Source organism: Aphelocoma coerulescens, chromosome 9 (assembly GCF_041296385.1).
Source record: "Aphelocoma coerulescens isolate FSJ_1873_10779 chromosome 9, UR_Acoe_1.0, whole genome shotgun sequence".
Lineage (NCBI taxonomy): Eukaryota > Metazoa > Chordata > Aves > Passeriformes > Corvidae > Aphelocoma > Aphelocoma coerulescens.
Window position 1 is genome coordinate 14,538,661 of NC_091023.1, and position 16,988 is coordinate 14,555,648.

Below are 16,988 nucleotides of genomic sequence, written 5' to 3' on the forward strand. Positions count from 1 at the left end.
ACTGTTATCATTGGCTTTTGAAAAAGAGCTGCTGCTGCTAAATAATTCTCAGGATTTTGCATCAAAAACTGGAGCAGTGGTTTGGCTCCAAGGCAGAAGAAGTTGGGAGAGAAGCCCAAGTCAATGATTACAGTGTGCTGGAAGGACAGCAGATTTTACTTTGTCTATGCAATGGTTTTGTGAGAATTCCCAAAGCTGTGTCCACCTTCCAAAGAGCCAGCAGTGCTGGGCACTCAGTGGATTTCAAAGGAGTGGTGAGAGGTTTGGTGATGCACAGGGATGCTTTCTCTCCCGGGACAACACCTCAGTCCAGGCTGAGCACCCCTGTCAAAGAGCTGAGTTGTACAAACAAAGCCCAGCAGCAAAAATTGTGTTCATTTTGCATGCTGTGGTAGCTGCTGCATCATATGGGAATGGGCTGCAAATCAACAGGTTTATCCCACTTCACAGCAGCATGCCCCTCTCCTCCAAGCTCTCCTTGCCTGGCTGCATTCTTGGCATGCACGCTCCGGTGCCAAGCTGCCTCTGTGCAGCTCTTGGGACAGCATCTGTACCTCAGTGTCCCTTTCCAGTGTGTGTGACTAAGCCATGCATAAACATCTTCTAGGAGCAGCAGGCTGTCTCAGTCAGATAAGACCAGTAGCAGCCCGTCTTGCTCAGGTAGGCACAGCAGAGCAATGGGAGAGGGATGAGAAACATGGCAATTAGAAATATGCAATTGCTACTCTAGCTCTGATGTTTTTGTCACTTGGATGACGCAGTCTGTATCTCCTTCAGCACTGCTCTGCTCAAAGCGATCCTTGCAGTGCTGCTAGCACCATCAGACAGAAACAATTCCTTGGTGTTTATGAAGTGCTCAGAAATGTATCTGTTGCAAGAATGAGGGCAATTTGGGCATTGCTTAAGTAGGTCCCACAGAGGTGGTAGAAAATACTTGCAGTTAACTGGTCCCTGAAGCACTTCAGTCTGGAAATGGGGAAAGGTGGGGGGGAAAAGGGCATGTGGGAAAAACATCCCAATCTAAATTCAGAGATCTTTATTCTTCATGTTTTCCTCAAACTTCCCTGCCCCAGGATGGGTTGCAGGTGGCAGAGCAAGCCTCCTTTTCCCCCTGCATCAGCACTTCTGCCTATCCCTGAGTGTCTGTTTCCAGTTCATGCCACTGGACGCAGCTGCAAGTGTCCCCATGGAGGTCCATCGAGCTCTGCACTCTGTACTGGCAGAGTCCCCAGCCAAAGACCCCAGTGGTGCCGAGGCTGCGCTGCCAGGGCTGTGCCAATGGGATTATTAGAGCATTCTGCCTGTGGTCGGGCAGCCTGGGAATGGCACTGCACGTGCCTCAGCTGCGGGGTTAGAAGTGCTGCCAGACCTGAGGTGTGGGGATCGGCCAGGCTGGCTGGCTGATCTGGCTGGTGATCATGTATTGTAAAGGGAAGGTAACTTTTAACTGAAGTACAAAAGAAAGACAATAATGAGCACTTACATTACTGCTTCAGTGCCCACATAAAGACTCAAGATGGTTTTATTAAAGATGACTTGATTAGAAATGATTTTACTAAATCTCTGCCTGCTGTCTGCAGCCCACCAGCCTTCCATTGAAGCACCTCACCTAAATGAAAAGCTGACTGCTGAGTCCCCTTTCATCTCTCTTATTTGCCTTTAGGAAGCAAAGGAGGGGCCAGACCAGGCTGGTGGTGGTGGCAGAGCCTGGAATGAGCATGGCAGAGGTTCAGACGTACTTGGGAAATTTATGCCATACAGTTGCTAGCTTTGAAAAGAAGAAGAAAAGAAAAACTGTGTCTTCCTAATGGGTGTTTATCAGGGGGAGGCATCACAGAGCAAGAGAAAAGGAAAAAGAGAGAAGAGAGAGAAGAGAGAGGAGAGAGAGAAGAGAGAGAAGAGAGAAGAGAGAAGAGAGAAGAGAGAAGAGAGAAGAGAGAAGAGAGAAGAGAGAAGAGAGAAGAGAGAAGAGAGAGAGCACTCCTGCCCAGGCAGTTGTGCATGCTGCGATGCTGTTGGTGGCCAGCTCCTGAAGTTAAGCTTTGCCTGCCTCTTTTTTCCAGGGATTAGACAGGTTATTCTCCAGTTACAACTGATACACATTACAGAGTCATAGAGAAAACTGTCTGGCCTTAACCCAACACCCATAAAGGAGAAATGCTTCATAAATCAGTTCACTGAGCAAGTACAGGTCAAGTTGTTTATTAATTTAACCTTCTCTCCCATCTTGACCCGGACCAGCTACGGCTGCTGCCGAAATCCATTCAGTAGTTCCCTGGTTGGGCCATGCAATGTCCTCTGTCTGGCAAAGAAGCCCAGACTCTGGCTAGATTTTGTCAGCAACTTCAGAGCGTACCTCCCACTGCTGCGTCCAGGATCCCACTTTGCTACCGTCATTCCTCTCATGCACTGTTTGCTATATTGGGATGATGGACACTGGGGAAGGGGAACCTGCAATAGGCTGGGTGTGTTACAGGGCACAGGGCCAACCTCAGCCACAGGAGCTGGTGGCTTTCTGCAGAGTGACACACAAACCCCTGCCCCCACGGCTGGCTGCCGGGCAGGGTTTCACATGGTGTGGTTTGATAGCATCTGCACCAGGCCGAACCAGCGAGTGGAACCGGCCCCGCCGCCGCCAGCACTGCCATGGGCTGGGCTGGGGCTGGCAGCCCTGCGTGGCACCCCACGGCCAGCCCCTCCCGCTGCAGCACCGACCTTCGGGTGGGAGCGAGCTGTGTCCCCGGGCTCATTGGTGCTGGGGCTGTGGGAGGGAGGGGGTTGGACCCGGGCCTGAGGAGGAGAGTGCCAGAGAGATGTGTGTCCATGCTGACCACCATAGGGTGGGAGGGATGGGAAGATGGATGGATGGATGGATGGATGATCACACAGAACCAGCTGCGTTGGAAAAGAGCTCTGACATCGAGTCCAAAACCACATCACTAGACCATGGCACTAAGTACCATATCCTTAAACACCTCCAGAGACGGTGACTCCACCACCTCCCTGGGCAGTCCACTCCAACGTCTAACCACCCTTTTTGTGAAGAAATCCTTATGTCCAACCTAAACCTCCCGCGGTTCAGCTTCAGACCGGGGGGGCCGGTCCCGGCGCGGTGGCACCGCCTGGTGGCGGGGCCCGGGCGCCGCGGGGCGGGAGCGGCGGAAGGGCCCGGGCGGCGGAAGGGGCGGTGGAAGGGGCGGTAGAAGGCGGTGATCGGCCCGCCCCTTCCGTCGGCGGTGCGGCGACGGCGGCACATGGGCAAGAAGCGGAGCGATGGGCTCGGGCGCTGCCTGCAGCGGCAGCGCGGGCTGGAGCGCCGCGGCGCCTCCTCATGGGTAAGCCGGGGGCCCGGGGAGGCGGGAGGGAGGCCGGGGCGGCCCGGACTGACGGTGGTGTCTTGTCCCGGCAGCTTCACGTCAGCGAGGTGGTCGCCGAGCGCGGCCCGGAGCTGCGGTCGGCGCCCGAGCAGAGCCCGCTGGAGGAGTTCCTGGCCACGGCCGAGCTGGCCGGCACCCGCTTCGTGGCCGGTGAGGGGCTGGGATGGGCCCGGGGGTGCGGCTGGGCCGGGGGCAGATCCGGGGGCTGGGGAGGGGATCCCGGGGCTGGGAATCCCGGGTGGGGACGACACCGGTTCTGGGATGAGTGTGTGGGAGTGGGGGCTGGCAGTGGGTCTGGCCGGGCGGCAACTGGGGGCAGGTGGTGAGGCCCTGAGCCAGGGCTGGGGGTCAGCAGAGACTGGATGCGGTGGCAGGGGTAGTAGGGCTGGTGACAGGTGGCTTTGGATGACTGTCTCTCCCTTCCGGCAGAGCGTCTGAATGCCCAGATCGTGTCTGCCCAGAGCTGCACGGGGCTGCTCACAGCACAGGAGGCCCAGCGCGTTCGGCAGCTGCACCAGGAGAATCAGGAATTCCTGCGCATCCCACGGAGGTGAGTTCTGCAGGGCTGGGCCTGGATGCCCCTTGGCTGGGTGGGGCTCCGTGGCTGATCGCTCCGTGGCTGCAAGCCTGAGGACAGCCCTCAGGCTGGCAATACCCTGCTTTTGGAGAAGCCTCTAACTAGCCTGCGTGAGCCAGCTGTAACCCACAGCACAGGTGCCTGCCTACCATGTGAGTCCTGCCAGTGCCAGCTTCTCTGGCCTGATGGTGTGGCTTTGCTGCCCAAAGCTTAGCACTGCTGGAGCAGGTGCATCCAGGCTGCTTGGTAAGACTTTCCAGAGCTCTGTGCATGGCGAACAGAGAGATTAATCCCCCATCTTAAGGACCCTACAAACCTTAGCTCAAGAAAACAGCTTTGGGGTATTTGATTTACTTGCTCTCAGCTAGTGGAGTTTGAAAGGAACAAGGAAAGAAGGTGTACTTAAAGTTGCTGAAAACAGGTGCATGCACATCTGACCCATTACCTCAGCATAGCTGAATGTGTGGTGTTTATGTTCTTTATGTTTACTGAAGTAATGTAGCTGGACTGACAGCTATTTCTGACCACTCACTTGAAAATATGCTTGTTACAGGCCACACTGGGATAGGACAACCAGTGCAGAGGACTTGAAGCAAGCAGAGAGAGAGAGCTTTCTCGAGTGGAGGCGACAGCTTGCCCAGTGAGTATGCTGCTTGTGGCTGGGTAAGTAGCTGGTGGCATTTAGTGACACAGGAAACAGTGGGTTGTACTTATACTTGTTGGACCAATAAAACTAACATCTATTCAGTAGTTGCCTGTACTTGTCCTGGGAGGTTGGACATCCCAGCCACGGTCCAGATGTGTCACTTTGTGGTCAGCTCTGCAAAGCTGTCTTGTGTGTGCATGTTCTTTTAAAATACTTTAGGATGGCATGTGATGTTCTCCATTTGCCTGTGAAGTAAAGGGTTACTGGATGTGTCTTTTAAGAGCAACAGTGCTGCTCTGAATAGAAGGCAGTGCTGCCAGCCTGCATATGGCTGCTTGTGCTGGTCTTGTGCTGCATCCACTGGCTTGGAGAGTTGGGTGGTATCTGCTCACACCCTGCAAACCCATGCTTGCCCTGAGTAAAGTTGTTCAAGGTGGTGATAACACCAAGTTCAAGGCTGTATAGAGGTATTCCAGGTACCATCCCCAAATCTCACTAATTTTTCCAAGTGGTACTCAATTAAGAAACAACTGCTGCCAACTGGGATAACTTTTCTCATTTGTTATTGTGACTCTCAAATTTCACAAGCAGACTCTTGATGAATTCTTGTTCTTTCCATCTTGTACCACTTCTCCATTGGCGAGATCAGGAGCCATTTTGTCAGCACTAAAACAGTGCCACTGATACCAGTTTACCTGGGTGCTTGATCTGTTTGAAAAAGCATCAGTAATAGTACCTATATATGAGTTTGGTTTGATTTCTCTCTGTGAAACTAAAGCCTTCTGGATCTAAGGAAGAACTGGTGGTGAGCTTGCCGCCTGCCATGGACTAAATGTGACATTTTTTTTTCTGTTTTGCCTTAGTCTTGAGGAAGAGAAAAAGTTAATTCTAACCCCATTTGAAAGAAACTTGGAATTTTGGCGTCAGCTTTGGAGAGTCATTGAAAGAAGGTAAAGTCTTTTGCTATCCACTTTTTAAAAAGTGATGTTGAATGTATTTTCATGAATTGCAGCTTTGGGACAAGTTTCAAGTGTCTGAGCACAGGAAAAATAATTAAGTTAGTAATATTTTATTATCAGTACTGCAGTGATTTTGTTTGGAAGTGATCAAAATGTGATGTGAAGAAAGGCAGCTGCTTAGTGGTGCCTGCTAGCTCTCAGCACTGTGATCTGCAGGTGGTTCACTGCGAGTCTCTGAAGATTCTTCTGCTCTTGGCCTCCTCCAGTAACTCTGTGTGGGAGGCCTCCTTTGAGAAGTGTCTTTGAGGTCTCTTGCCAAGGTTAACCCCTTTCCCTCTTTCCCAACCACACAGCTGCAGCTGATGTTCATGGGCAGGAGGCAAGGACTAAATGTTGGGGAAGAAGGAAAGGGTCCTTGGGCCTTTGCCACATAGAGAAGTTGCAGCAGTGCACAGAAGACAACAGGCTGTCATATCACAGGAATAGCTTTGTTTGCTCTGCTGAGCTGTAATACAATAATATCAGCTATGTTAATCTAACTGGGGCATTTAATTTCACTAGTAATTAAGTTTGAGATCATCTCATCTCACTTTCCTAAAATTGAAAAATACTTCACCAGTGAGGTCATGGTGAGCTGGTCCTTTCACAGAAGGGGCTTTGTACTGAGGGCTGCTGGGCCTTTGGCTGGGAGAGTGCTGGTCAGGAGCATCCATTGTAGGGTATCATGATGTGCAGTGTGCAAAACACTGTACTAGGTGTTTTGAGGTGACTAGAGTGTGTTATTAATGCCTTTCTGCTCCTGTTGAAGTTTTTTTATTTCATGTAGAGTGAGGATGCTGTCTCAGAAGTGAATGGAAAAGTCACTCAGTCCTTTAACCTTCCCAGATAATTTGATCTGTTACCAGCCTTTTCCATGTGTTTGCTTCAAACTAGTTCCCAGCAGTGGGATTCAGTAACTTCTCTGTATCCCATCCCAGTACCATGGTGTCAGCTTTCTCTTATATTGATCTTTGAATGTCTGTAACTGTGCAGTCCTTCTTTGTACCCATGTGGCTTATTGAATTATTCCCTTGGGGGGATTATTGGTTTTTATTTGTTTTTAATACTTAATGGACTGCCTAGTGAGGCTTGAAATTCTTCCATTCAACCCGTAGTGTTCTGAAGCTGTCCTGACTTAACAGAAATCCCTGTCAAACAAATAGAATCAGCATGTGGTAATATGTGGCAGTATTTTAAATTACCTGCCTGGAGAAGTTCTAGTGGAAGAGGCTGTAGTTAAATTTTCCCTGTCCTTTTGACAAAAGAAGCATGGATGCCTTTGGGACCTGAAGCCATTGCATTTAATTACTGTGTAGAACTAATGAGCCCTGCTCATGTATGTGGTGGCAATTTGGTGTCTGGGTTTGGAAGGTATTTCCTAAAAGCATGTCTCAATGCCTTGCTTGCATGGGGGAGCAATATGTTTTCCTAAAATCTAAGGCTATTTTTTCATTGTTTTGTGCTTTTAGTGAAAAAAGAGAGCACTGAGAAAATTTTGAAAATGCCCAATATTAAATGCTTAAAATCTGCAGGTAATTTGTGAGAGACTTTGTACATCTTGTTCCATGCAAAAATCTTGCTGTGTAGGAAAACCACCTCTTCTTTCTCTCTGTAACACCCTGCCACAGCTGAAGATGAGAATAGATAGAAATAAAGTTGCATTATCACAGCTTTCAGTACCATTCTAAAAAATGGAGTACCACTACTGTGGTTCTTGCCTGCTGAGCATTTCTGAAGCGTAGATGGGTTGTCAAAACTGGCATGTTTTCTTCCCCCTTGGTGGCTGTACAGTTGTACAGGGGAATGAGCCAAGGGAGGAGTAAACACTGTATTGCAGTACTGGCTTGTAGCACAAGCACAGCTCTGTTGGGCAGGTGGGCTGCTGAGATGCTCTGATGTTCAGTAAAGGTTTTAGTAGGATAATACAGTTAAAGCTACTAAAATTCCAAGCAAAATCTCGAAGTGAATAATGGCTGTGCCTTACTGCTTCCTTTGAGGCCAGGTAAGAAGGAATACTTTATGGGGCTTTCCTTTACTTTGCAGTGACATTGTAGTCCAGATAGTAGATGCCAGAAATCCCCTTCTGTTTAGATGTCAAGATCTGGTAAGTAAACCACTTTCTTGAATGCTGTCTTCATTTTATTTCCTAATGTTTACATGATACATTTTTGTTTAATGCATTCAGCCACCTTGAAGCTGTTTTGCTGTTGTGCCTAAGTGGCTATCTTATTAATTTATGCAAGTATTCTGGCATGAAATTATTTTTCTTTGTCTTTTGGTATATCACACGGGATTTAGAGGCATTTCTGCAGATGTTACATTGCAGATATTATATTATTCCTCATTACCCACTAGAAGTGTCCTCACTTAAAGGAACTATTTTATGAAAAGTGGAATGAAAGTGGGTAAGGATTACAAACGATCAAGAATTACAGAAGTGACAAGTTTGTAATGATAGACTATAGAACCCTGCATCACTGGGATGTGAAATTGCTCAAATAGTTGTCTTAGGAGCTCCTGCTGCAGGGTGCTGATTAATACCTTGTCACAGCTCTAAGCAGACAAGGTGTTTGCACGTGTGGCCAGCAGCAAGCTGTATTGTGGTAGTTGCATGCTCCAGTTTGTTCTTGTAGCTGTCTGCTGAACAGCATTTCCACCAACCCAGGGATTGTAAGCCTGGCTACGCTCGTGTGCAGCTGGACGGAGTAACTTGTCTTGCTGCTCTTGCATTATCTTGGGGGGAAGAGGAGTCGGAACCGGAGTACAAACGGATCCTTCTCTTGTTTTCTTTAGGAAAGTTACGTTAAGGAGGTCAGTAATGACAAGGAGAACATGATCCTGATCAACAAAGCAGATTTGCTGACAGAGGAGCAACGTGCTGCTTGGGCACAGTTCTTTGAGAAAGAGGGTGTCAAGGTGGTGTTCTGGTCAGCTCTGGCAGAGTGTGAACGGCTGTGTGGAGAATCAAAGGTACTGTACGTGACCAGTTCAAACTAGATCTGTGCTGGCTGCAGCTGGTAACTTGCTTTGCAGCTATTCTTGTGATATACCTGAGCACAAAAGGATTATTTTAAAGACCTGTGCAGCTATAAAACAGCATTTGAATGATCAATTCAGAGACAAAAGTGAGGGGAGTAAAATGGTGAACAAAGTGCAAAACACAGAAACAGCCCTTGTAGACCTACTTGCAAACTCTTAACTCATTGAAAGAATTGGAAACCTTTCCAAGAGGGATACTGTGAGGGATGGGGTTATCTGTACAGAGATTTTTTTTTCTTTCCCAGAGAGGGGAGGTGTTTCTTGGAGAACCTAAAGTATCTGAAAGCCATTTTTAGCCAGTGGAACAAACTGAGCTGCTACCCCAAATTACATGTTATCAATAGGTGCCACTTTCTTCTGTTATGACCATTCAGCTGTGGGATATCCCCTATCTCCTTCCAAAAATACCTACTCTGTCCAGCTGGTTTGCAGTCCTTGTATAAAATGTTTTTACAGACTGATTTAAAAGTGAGACTGAAGGTCTCACTTCAGTTCTGTTCTCTTTTTTGGGAATAAAGGTCAAAATACTGTTGTTGTGAAAAGATCTTCCTTTTTGAATGTAAACTCTTTGCAGGGAAGAAATGTAGAGTTGACTGAAAATAAAACAGCTTAAAATTATTTTAATGAAATATTTAGACATGAAACAAAGTGGGTTTGTGTTCTGAACATTTTGAAAGAGCAACATTCATTCCTTTTACTAGGAACACTTAATAATTAAAAAAACTAGCATGGGTGTGCACACATTCATTCTGGAGAGGAACTTCATAATGACTTCACAGAGGAGCTGTGAACAGTCCCTCTTGGAATACTTCTGTCATTCTCCTGAAACGGGCTAGTTGTTCTACATCCTACTTGAGATTTCTAGAAAACCCCTGTGTGATGTAAACACTGAGTTGTCAGCTCTTGGGATCTGGCTGATGAAAATACAGCTGCCTGCACTGCAGCAGCTGCAGCCAGCAGCAAGGCTTGGTGTTGTCTTTGCATTTCACCTCTGAACTGCTGTTCCCACAGGAACTGGGTGCTGAAGGGGGAGCGGAGCACCCGAGTGGTTCTGAGGATGAAGGCTCCAGTCAAGATGATGACAGCACAGCACAAGGTAGCACAGAAAGAGCATCCACAGGCAGCAAAAGTGTAAACCAGGTTCTGGTGAGTGATGATAACAGCAGTGATGAATATGAAGACTGTGAGGAAGATGAAGAGGAGGACTGGCAAACCTGTTCTGAAGATGAAGCTGGTGCCAACATAAATGCTTTTGCTCCAGAGAGGATGGAAAACAGGACTGATGGTGCTGCAGTGCAGCATGGAGTGCAGGAGAAGAACAGGGACGTCAGAAACTTCAGCCACCTGGTACAGAGAAATGAGCTGCTGGAGATATTCAAAACTATGCATGATGGACCGAGGGTGAAGGATGGGGAAGTAAATGTTGGGCTGGTGAGTTGGACTTTGTGCTTAAATGGAACTTACTTAATCTAAATTTTAATTTCATGTGCCCCCCATGGGAAAAATTCATCCTGTAGCCTGGTTTCCTATAAGGGTATACAAACTAGAAGCACAAGCCACTGTGGGTTTTGTGCAAAGATTAATACTGAAGTTCCTGGAGCTCAGTGTGCCCCACTGTTTGCCCTGGTTTTTTAGTACATTTTATTAAAGAACTTTTGTGTCAGAGCTCTGTCCGTCTTTTGGCAGTACCCTGCTTGATACTACTGTTAATATTCCACTTCTTTGTCATCTAGGTGGGTTACCCTAATGTTGGCAAAAGTTCAACCATCAACACAATTCTTGGAAATAAGAAGGTGTCAGTGTCTGCTACACCAGGCCGTACAAAACACTTCCAGGTATTGCTAACAAATAACATCAATCTTTTTGTAATTTCTTTTTCCCTGGTGGAAGAGAGCTTCATTATGACCTAGTGGCAACCACATGCACTCATTGAGAACTATGCCAGCCTGAACTCTCTGGCCAGCAGAGTAGGTTGGAGCGGGGTGGTCTTGATGTGTGTAATTTTGGAACTTTAATTCTTGCTTCTAAATTCGTGCTCCATTTTGAGTCACTCAGGAGAGGTGCTGTGCAATGGGAGATGTTTTCCATCTCCTGATTTTATTTACTTACCTTGTGCCTTCTTTTTCCAACACCAGTCATGAGGTGAGAAGCTTTTTAAAGCGAGTGTTCGTCTGAATAGCTTAAGGTCAAGGTTTCAAACCACCCTTCTTGTCTACATCATTGCTGTGAATAAATGTAGTTTTGCTGCTGTTTTCATATTGATCAAGCTTTGATTTTGAGGTAGTAACTCCAGTGCTATAGTGTGGGACCACTGTGGGATTTGTACTTTTTAATCTCCTAGCTGTTTCAGAAGGTCCAACAGAGTTTTGTGGAGTGCTTTCTTCTCCTATTAGACTGGAGAGCTGAAGATCTTGCTGCCCCCATCTGGACACCATATTTAGGAACTTGAAAGTGCTGCTGTCTTCCACATCTGATCTTCTTAATTCGTTGGCTGGGGCCGGCAGGGCAGGTGTCTATGTTAGGAGAATTTCTGCTTATTGTCATTTGCATCCATGTTTCATCTATGTATTTGAATTTTTATTTTTTGTTCCTTTTTCCTCCATGGACACTGACTTGCCATAGTGAACTAATGGGTTATTTGTCATGTAGACCCTGTATGTGGAGCCTGGCCTGTGCCTTTGTGATTGCCCCGGTCTGGTGATGCCATCTTTCGTCTCTACCAAGGCAGAAATGATTTGTTCTGGAATTCTGCCTATAGATCAGATGAGGGACCATGTTCCACCTATTTCTCTAATATCCTTTGCATGGGGTTTGTGAGAGTGTCTGCAAGGGTTTGATGTGGAGTATGCCAAGTAGCATGTTCCAGCCCTGCTAGCAGCACATGTGCTCATGCTTTGAGGGAGGTGGGACATACTGGATAAAACAGTCCTGCTGTGTTGGTCTTCTCCTATCTCATTTCAACTTTGTCTTGTTGTCAGACTCATGTTATTTTTCTGGTTTGCAACAAAATCCAAAAGTCATTCGTCATGTGTGCTTTTGGAGTGACAAGGGCAAGATTACTTGTGTAGCTGTAAATCACCAGGTGGTTTCCTTCACTAGCTTACGTTTGCCAGCATATCCCACGGAACATTTTGGAAGCAACCTATGGAATAAATATCATAAGGCCAAGGGAAGATGAGGACCCAGATAGAAAGCCCACAGCTGAAGAGCTGCTAACAGCATATGGATGTGAGTGATGATCCTTTTAAAACCTATCACGTCCACTGTGTGCATAGTCCTGAACATGGCCTTAGGGGAATGTTGTAAAGTGAGGCCCAACTTGGGTTTGTTGTGAATTGGACCTCCTCGATAGGACTTGCCCTCCTCTCAGGAATGGCCTTTGGTAATGGCTCATCTCCTGCATGTGTTGCAGTGGTGCTTTGCCAGTCTCATCTGACAGATGCAGTGATGGTGTGGAGGATATTGGTGAAATGCCCTGCCAATCTGTAATGTGGTGCTCTTACCCTGTCAGATACCTCCCACCATCTGTGTCTGAATTAGACTTTGAAGAATGCAGTGAATTCTCATTCTCTGCCTTTAAAACAAAAATAAAACCCCAGCAGTTTTCTGCTGGTAGGGAGATGTCAGCTCTTATAATTCCTTTCCGGTCAGGATGTTTCTGCAGTACCTTTACAGTCACCAAAGTGCTTCCCTTTATTTTCCCCTGCTTTCCCCAACAGAAGCCTCTTTCTAAGGGACTGTTTTTTGAGAAAGGATACAAATGTGCAGTTAGGAAGCAGAGAAGAACATACTAACATTCTCTTGTACTTAAACAGAATATACTTTGGATTTCTCTTCCAGATATGAGAGGCTTTATGACATCTCATGGACAGCCAGACCAGCCGCGATCAGCTCGATATGTGTTAAAAGATTATGTCAGTGTAAGTGCATCCTACATCTGGGTTTTCTTCCCTTCTCAGAGGTGAATTAAAGGTTGTACTGGAGCACAATAAAGTAAATTATATTTATCTGGATAAAATCACCAGGTATCAAAGACACTTTAAATTTGGCTGCTTTTATGTTTTAAAAGAATAAATTGAATTTCTTAAGCTAATCTTAGAAATGGGATTGCTTAAAAATATGGTGGCAGCTAAATAAATAATCATATCTCTAAAATAGCTAGGAGATATTCAGGAAATGAACCCATAATGTATAGCTGGACCAATATTTGGCACTAAGGACTGTTGCTCTGAGTGTTGTAATACTGCATGCTTCTGCAGCACCTCTCAGCAACTTATTGTTGATAATTTCTTAATAGGATCCCCCAGTGCTCCTGAGAGTTTTGCATTGTGGTGTTTGCAGCTGGACACTGTAGCTGCAAATGGCGCTTTGATGTAGAGGTGGAACAGTACTTTAACTTAGAAATCAAGCCAGTTGTTGCCTGGGAGAAGAAATCAAGTGTACTGGTCGTCTGCCATTGTGAGCCCCTAAACTTCAGGCCCTTCTTAGGTTTGGAGTTGTTTTCTTTCCTCTCCAAGTTTCTTTTGTAATAACTCTGTCCCACTGCTTTCACAGGGGAAGCTGTTATACTGCCACCCACCTCCTGGTATTGACCCAAATGATTTTCAGCACCAGCATCAAAGATGCCCTGAGAGTAGAACTGTGCAGGCCACTGGATGGGTGAAGCCTGAGAAAAATACCAAAGCAAAACAAATTGAAAATGTGGTGGACAAAACATTTTTCCATCAGGTAAATTCTGGAAGAGATTTGTTCTAGTTTTTGCTGCAGCAATCATCTGTAGTTACTGGGGGAAAACCACCTTTGAGGACGGAGGCGTGCTAGGTTGAGTTAATGGTGTTTGATACTGTGGGATCTGCACATAATTTCTACCCAAGAGCTCTCTGTTCTTTTCATTATCTCCTAAATCACTGGGAATGTCCTAGGTGACTGAAAGATTGCTAATGAGGTGTGCATAGCTGATTTTTTAGAGGTCAGCAGGGTGACCCTTGTCATTATGGATCAAACATCAATCTTGAGCAAACAGGAGGGTGACTGGGAAGAAAGACGAGGAATGACACGGCAGCTGACACAGAACATGGTTTTGAACTAACAGGTCCTTCAAACTAACATTCCTTTCCTGAGCTGACATATTTAGAGGATGTGATAAGTTTTTTTTAAGACAATTGATTTAGTACTACCTGGGAGTTTTGACTCAGAATCTGAAATCAGATGAGAAGAACACAAACTAATTTAAAATCCAGTCAAGAAATCCCAAAATTAAGTGGAAAATGGGAATTTTTCTTAACTTATGGTTCTTGTTAGGTCCCACAGGGATCTGTTTTGCCCCTACACTAATTAAAAAGTGTATTAATGACTCATGGTGAAATATGACATCCATAACTGGCTAGATCTGCATACCTGACAGGAATTAGAACGTGTTTCTAGCCGTGAAGAGGATGGGTCATAGATAGCATGTTCCATTCTGTTTGGTTAGCTGGATGTGAACACCATTTGTTTAGCATAGCTAAAGATAATCATGCATTTTGAAAACAAGAACTCAGGCTCTTTTCAAAAAAAAAAAAAGAGTGAGCTATTTCAGAAAACTGTGACCTGAAAAGAATTTTTGGGATTACCAGACTGTTGCTCTGTCTGCCCAAAGCGCTGGCACGAGCTGCGAGCCCCGTCAGTGCTGCCCACACTCCAGACTTGAGCAACCAGTTTTGGTCTGTGGCTTTCCCGGGCGCCAGATTTATTTGGGAAGACAATCTGTTGTGTGCAGAGCAGAGGCTGTGAGGATCCATCCTGGTGCTGGAGCTGATGCTGGCCAGGGCGCGGTGTCGTGTCAGTGGCGGATGCTGGGGAGCCAGCACAGCTTGGCAGAACTGGAGCTGCTGGCAGGCTCTGGCTGCCTGCCATGACCTTCCTGCAGCTCTGGAGCAGGGGCTGAGCAGGCCCTGCTGGGTTTGAGCTTGCCTGTGTCTGGTTTTACTGACAAACTGCAGTGGTTGAGTATCTTCTCCTCAGTCACTGCTGATTGTGTCTCCTTTTCCAGGAGAATGTTCGTGCCCTGATGAAAGGGGTCCGGGCTGCCATGGGGTACCGGCCTGGGAGCGGCCTCGTGCCTGTGACTGCATCCAATCCTGGCAATGTGGTAGGAAAGCCCTGGAAAAAACATGGAAACCGGAACAAGAAGGAGAAAATCCGCAGGATCACTAAGCACCTGGAGGCTTAGCTGTGGCACCAGTATCTTGCCTTTTCAGGGCAGGGACTGCACTGTCCCACAGGCCTTAATTGAGGGGGAAAGAACAGATAAGTGGGCATGACTAGCTCACCTGGGAGCTCTCTGCAGTGGATTAGCCTGGCAGGGGATGAGAGTGGGCTCTGGTGGTTGGAGTTCATCCCTTCTGAGAACAAAAGAGACCTGGCTGTTCTTGTTATTTGGAAACCAGCCCAGACATTTGACTGCTGCTGAAACATCCTTTCAATGGGAGCAGATGGAGCTGTGCAGGAATGTTTTTCCTTCCATAAAGGATGTATTTTATAGCTGTTGTAATCAAAGCAAGCCCTGTAAAACTGACTAAAATCTTTAAACAGTTGAATTTCAATGAGTGATATTTGTTACATTTTGAGACACTATTGTGCTCTTTTTTTTTTTTTTTTGGTCTTTAAGGCTTGTCTGTTGATTTGACAGAATGCTTTAGTGTGTTGACAAATGAGGTAAAATGATCTTTACTGCCCTCTTCCTTCTCTGCTATACCAGCCCTACTCTGTAGAATCTGTAACCACTCCCTGTTTCCCAGCTTGAGCACAGCACAGCACACCATGCAAGGAAAATGTTGCTTTTATATCCTTTACACTGAGCTGGTATCAGTTGTTTTTCTGTGTGACTTCCCACTGGTATTTTAAAACATTGGCTCCATGTGACTGGATAAAAATCTGGTGCTAATTTGTCCTTAAATATATTTGAGATTTTACTTCCTATGTGTCTGTCATGTGCTGTCTCATTGCTCTAAGTCAGAGAACTGTCTGCTAGCAGACTTTAATTGAGTATCTGAGTATTTGAAGCTAAAAAGACTTTACTTACTTGGGGTCAGATTAAAGTGAGATTTACTTCCCAGCTGCCTTACTGAGAAAATATTTGTGTACTTGGTCAGTGCTCTTCATTCCTAGATCAGCACAGAGAGTAATGATAGGACTGAAGAGCTCACGAAGACGAGTCATGCTTTGTTTTTAGGTGGTGGAGTAACACAGGATGCTGGCCTCTTTGATACTAAAAAAGGGATTGCTGTCTTGTAATTTTGTACTTTCTAGGCCTTAAATGTGGATGGAGAGATGAAAACAACTGCTCAGCAAAGCCACAGCAGATGCGGGGTGTGCAACTAATCTGGTTTTGGTTTTGTGACCCTTTGTGTGTGTCCTGTACAGCCAGTTTGCACTGTGGGTGCAGAGGGTCCCCTGACAGCAGAGCTCTCACCTCAGCTCCTGCTTCCCTTGCAGTCCCTGCTCTCGAGTTCCTAATTACATCACTGGAGGGAAGATAGTTCCCTGCCATCTGTAAAGTTAAATTATAATTACACTGAATTAATATGGTCAATGATATTTTAAATCAGTGTACCATAGCAGAAAGTAGATTGTCAGGAGAGACTATTTAATTTAGTTCTCCTGGAGAAGGTGATCTCTGCCTTTGTTTCCTGAAAAGGTTGTGAGGTTGTGCCTTAGCCAAATCGTTCTGAGCTGACTTTTCCACCCTCCTTGCAGGAAAGGTGTCTGCTTTTGTCCCTTTAGGGACTTGATTGCTCAGAAACACTCCTTTGTTTTTGTCTTGTGTGAAGCTATTACCTGTCAGATTACCTGTCAAACTGAAGTTGGAGTATCTTTTATTGAAGATGTAAAACATTTTTTTGTGTTCTGTTTTTCTCCTTTCAAAGCATTTTGAATTCTTAGCCCATGTTGCATGCACCCAAGTTCTCTTCTTTTGCACTGTCTGGCGTTTCCTGTTAGCTGGGTCTCCATCAGCCTCCTTGCTGGACAGGCTGTGTCCTGATGTGGACCCTTCCAAATCCAGTGAGTGACAGAAGTCCCCAGGGCCTGAGATCTGGGACAACTGCTTGTTGCTTGCAGAAACCTTTGGCCCTGAGACCTGCCAAGCAACTTGCAGTGTTTGCATGAGTGAATGGAGGATAATGTAAATATGACCAAGCAATTACTGTGTGCTCAGGTGTTAAATGCAAGCTGCTCCTTGCTGTGCTAAAGGACTCTTGCCTCAACAGAAGAAGGACGTAAAGACTCGTTAATATTTCATGCTGCTACTGAGCAGTGGGCAAAATAGGTAAGAGGCAAATTGATGCTTTCCTGTGGTGGTTTGGTCTGTT

General features: G+C 46.2%; 1 protein-coding gene across 1 annotated transcript; it reads left to right on the top strand.

Annotated features, from left to right (window-relative positions):
* Nucleotides 1–3,230: 3,230 nt before the first annotated feature.
* Nucleotides 3,231–15,597, top strand: LSG1 (large 60S subunit nuclear export GTPase 1). The gene is made up of 14 exons (XM_069024667.1): nt 3,231–3,335; nt 3,410–3,527; nt 3,807–3,927; nt 4,508–4,594; nt 5,464–5,550; nt 7,642–7,702; nt 8,392–8,568; nt 9,649–10,068; nt 10,371–10,472; nt 11,287–11,430; nt 11,742–11,865; nt 12,478–12,557; nt 13,192–13,365; nt 14,669–15,597. The coding sequence occupies exons 1-14, from the start codon at nt 3,255–3,257 to the stop codon at nt 14,846–14,848; spliced, it is 1,956 nt and encodes a 651-aa protein (XP_068880768.1). The 5' UTR covers nt 3,231–3,254; the 3' UTR covers nt 14,849–15,597.
* Nucleotides 15,598–16,988: the final 1,391 nt, after the last annotated feature.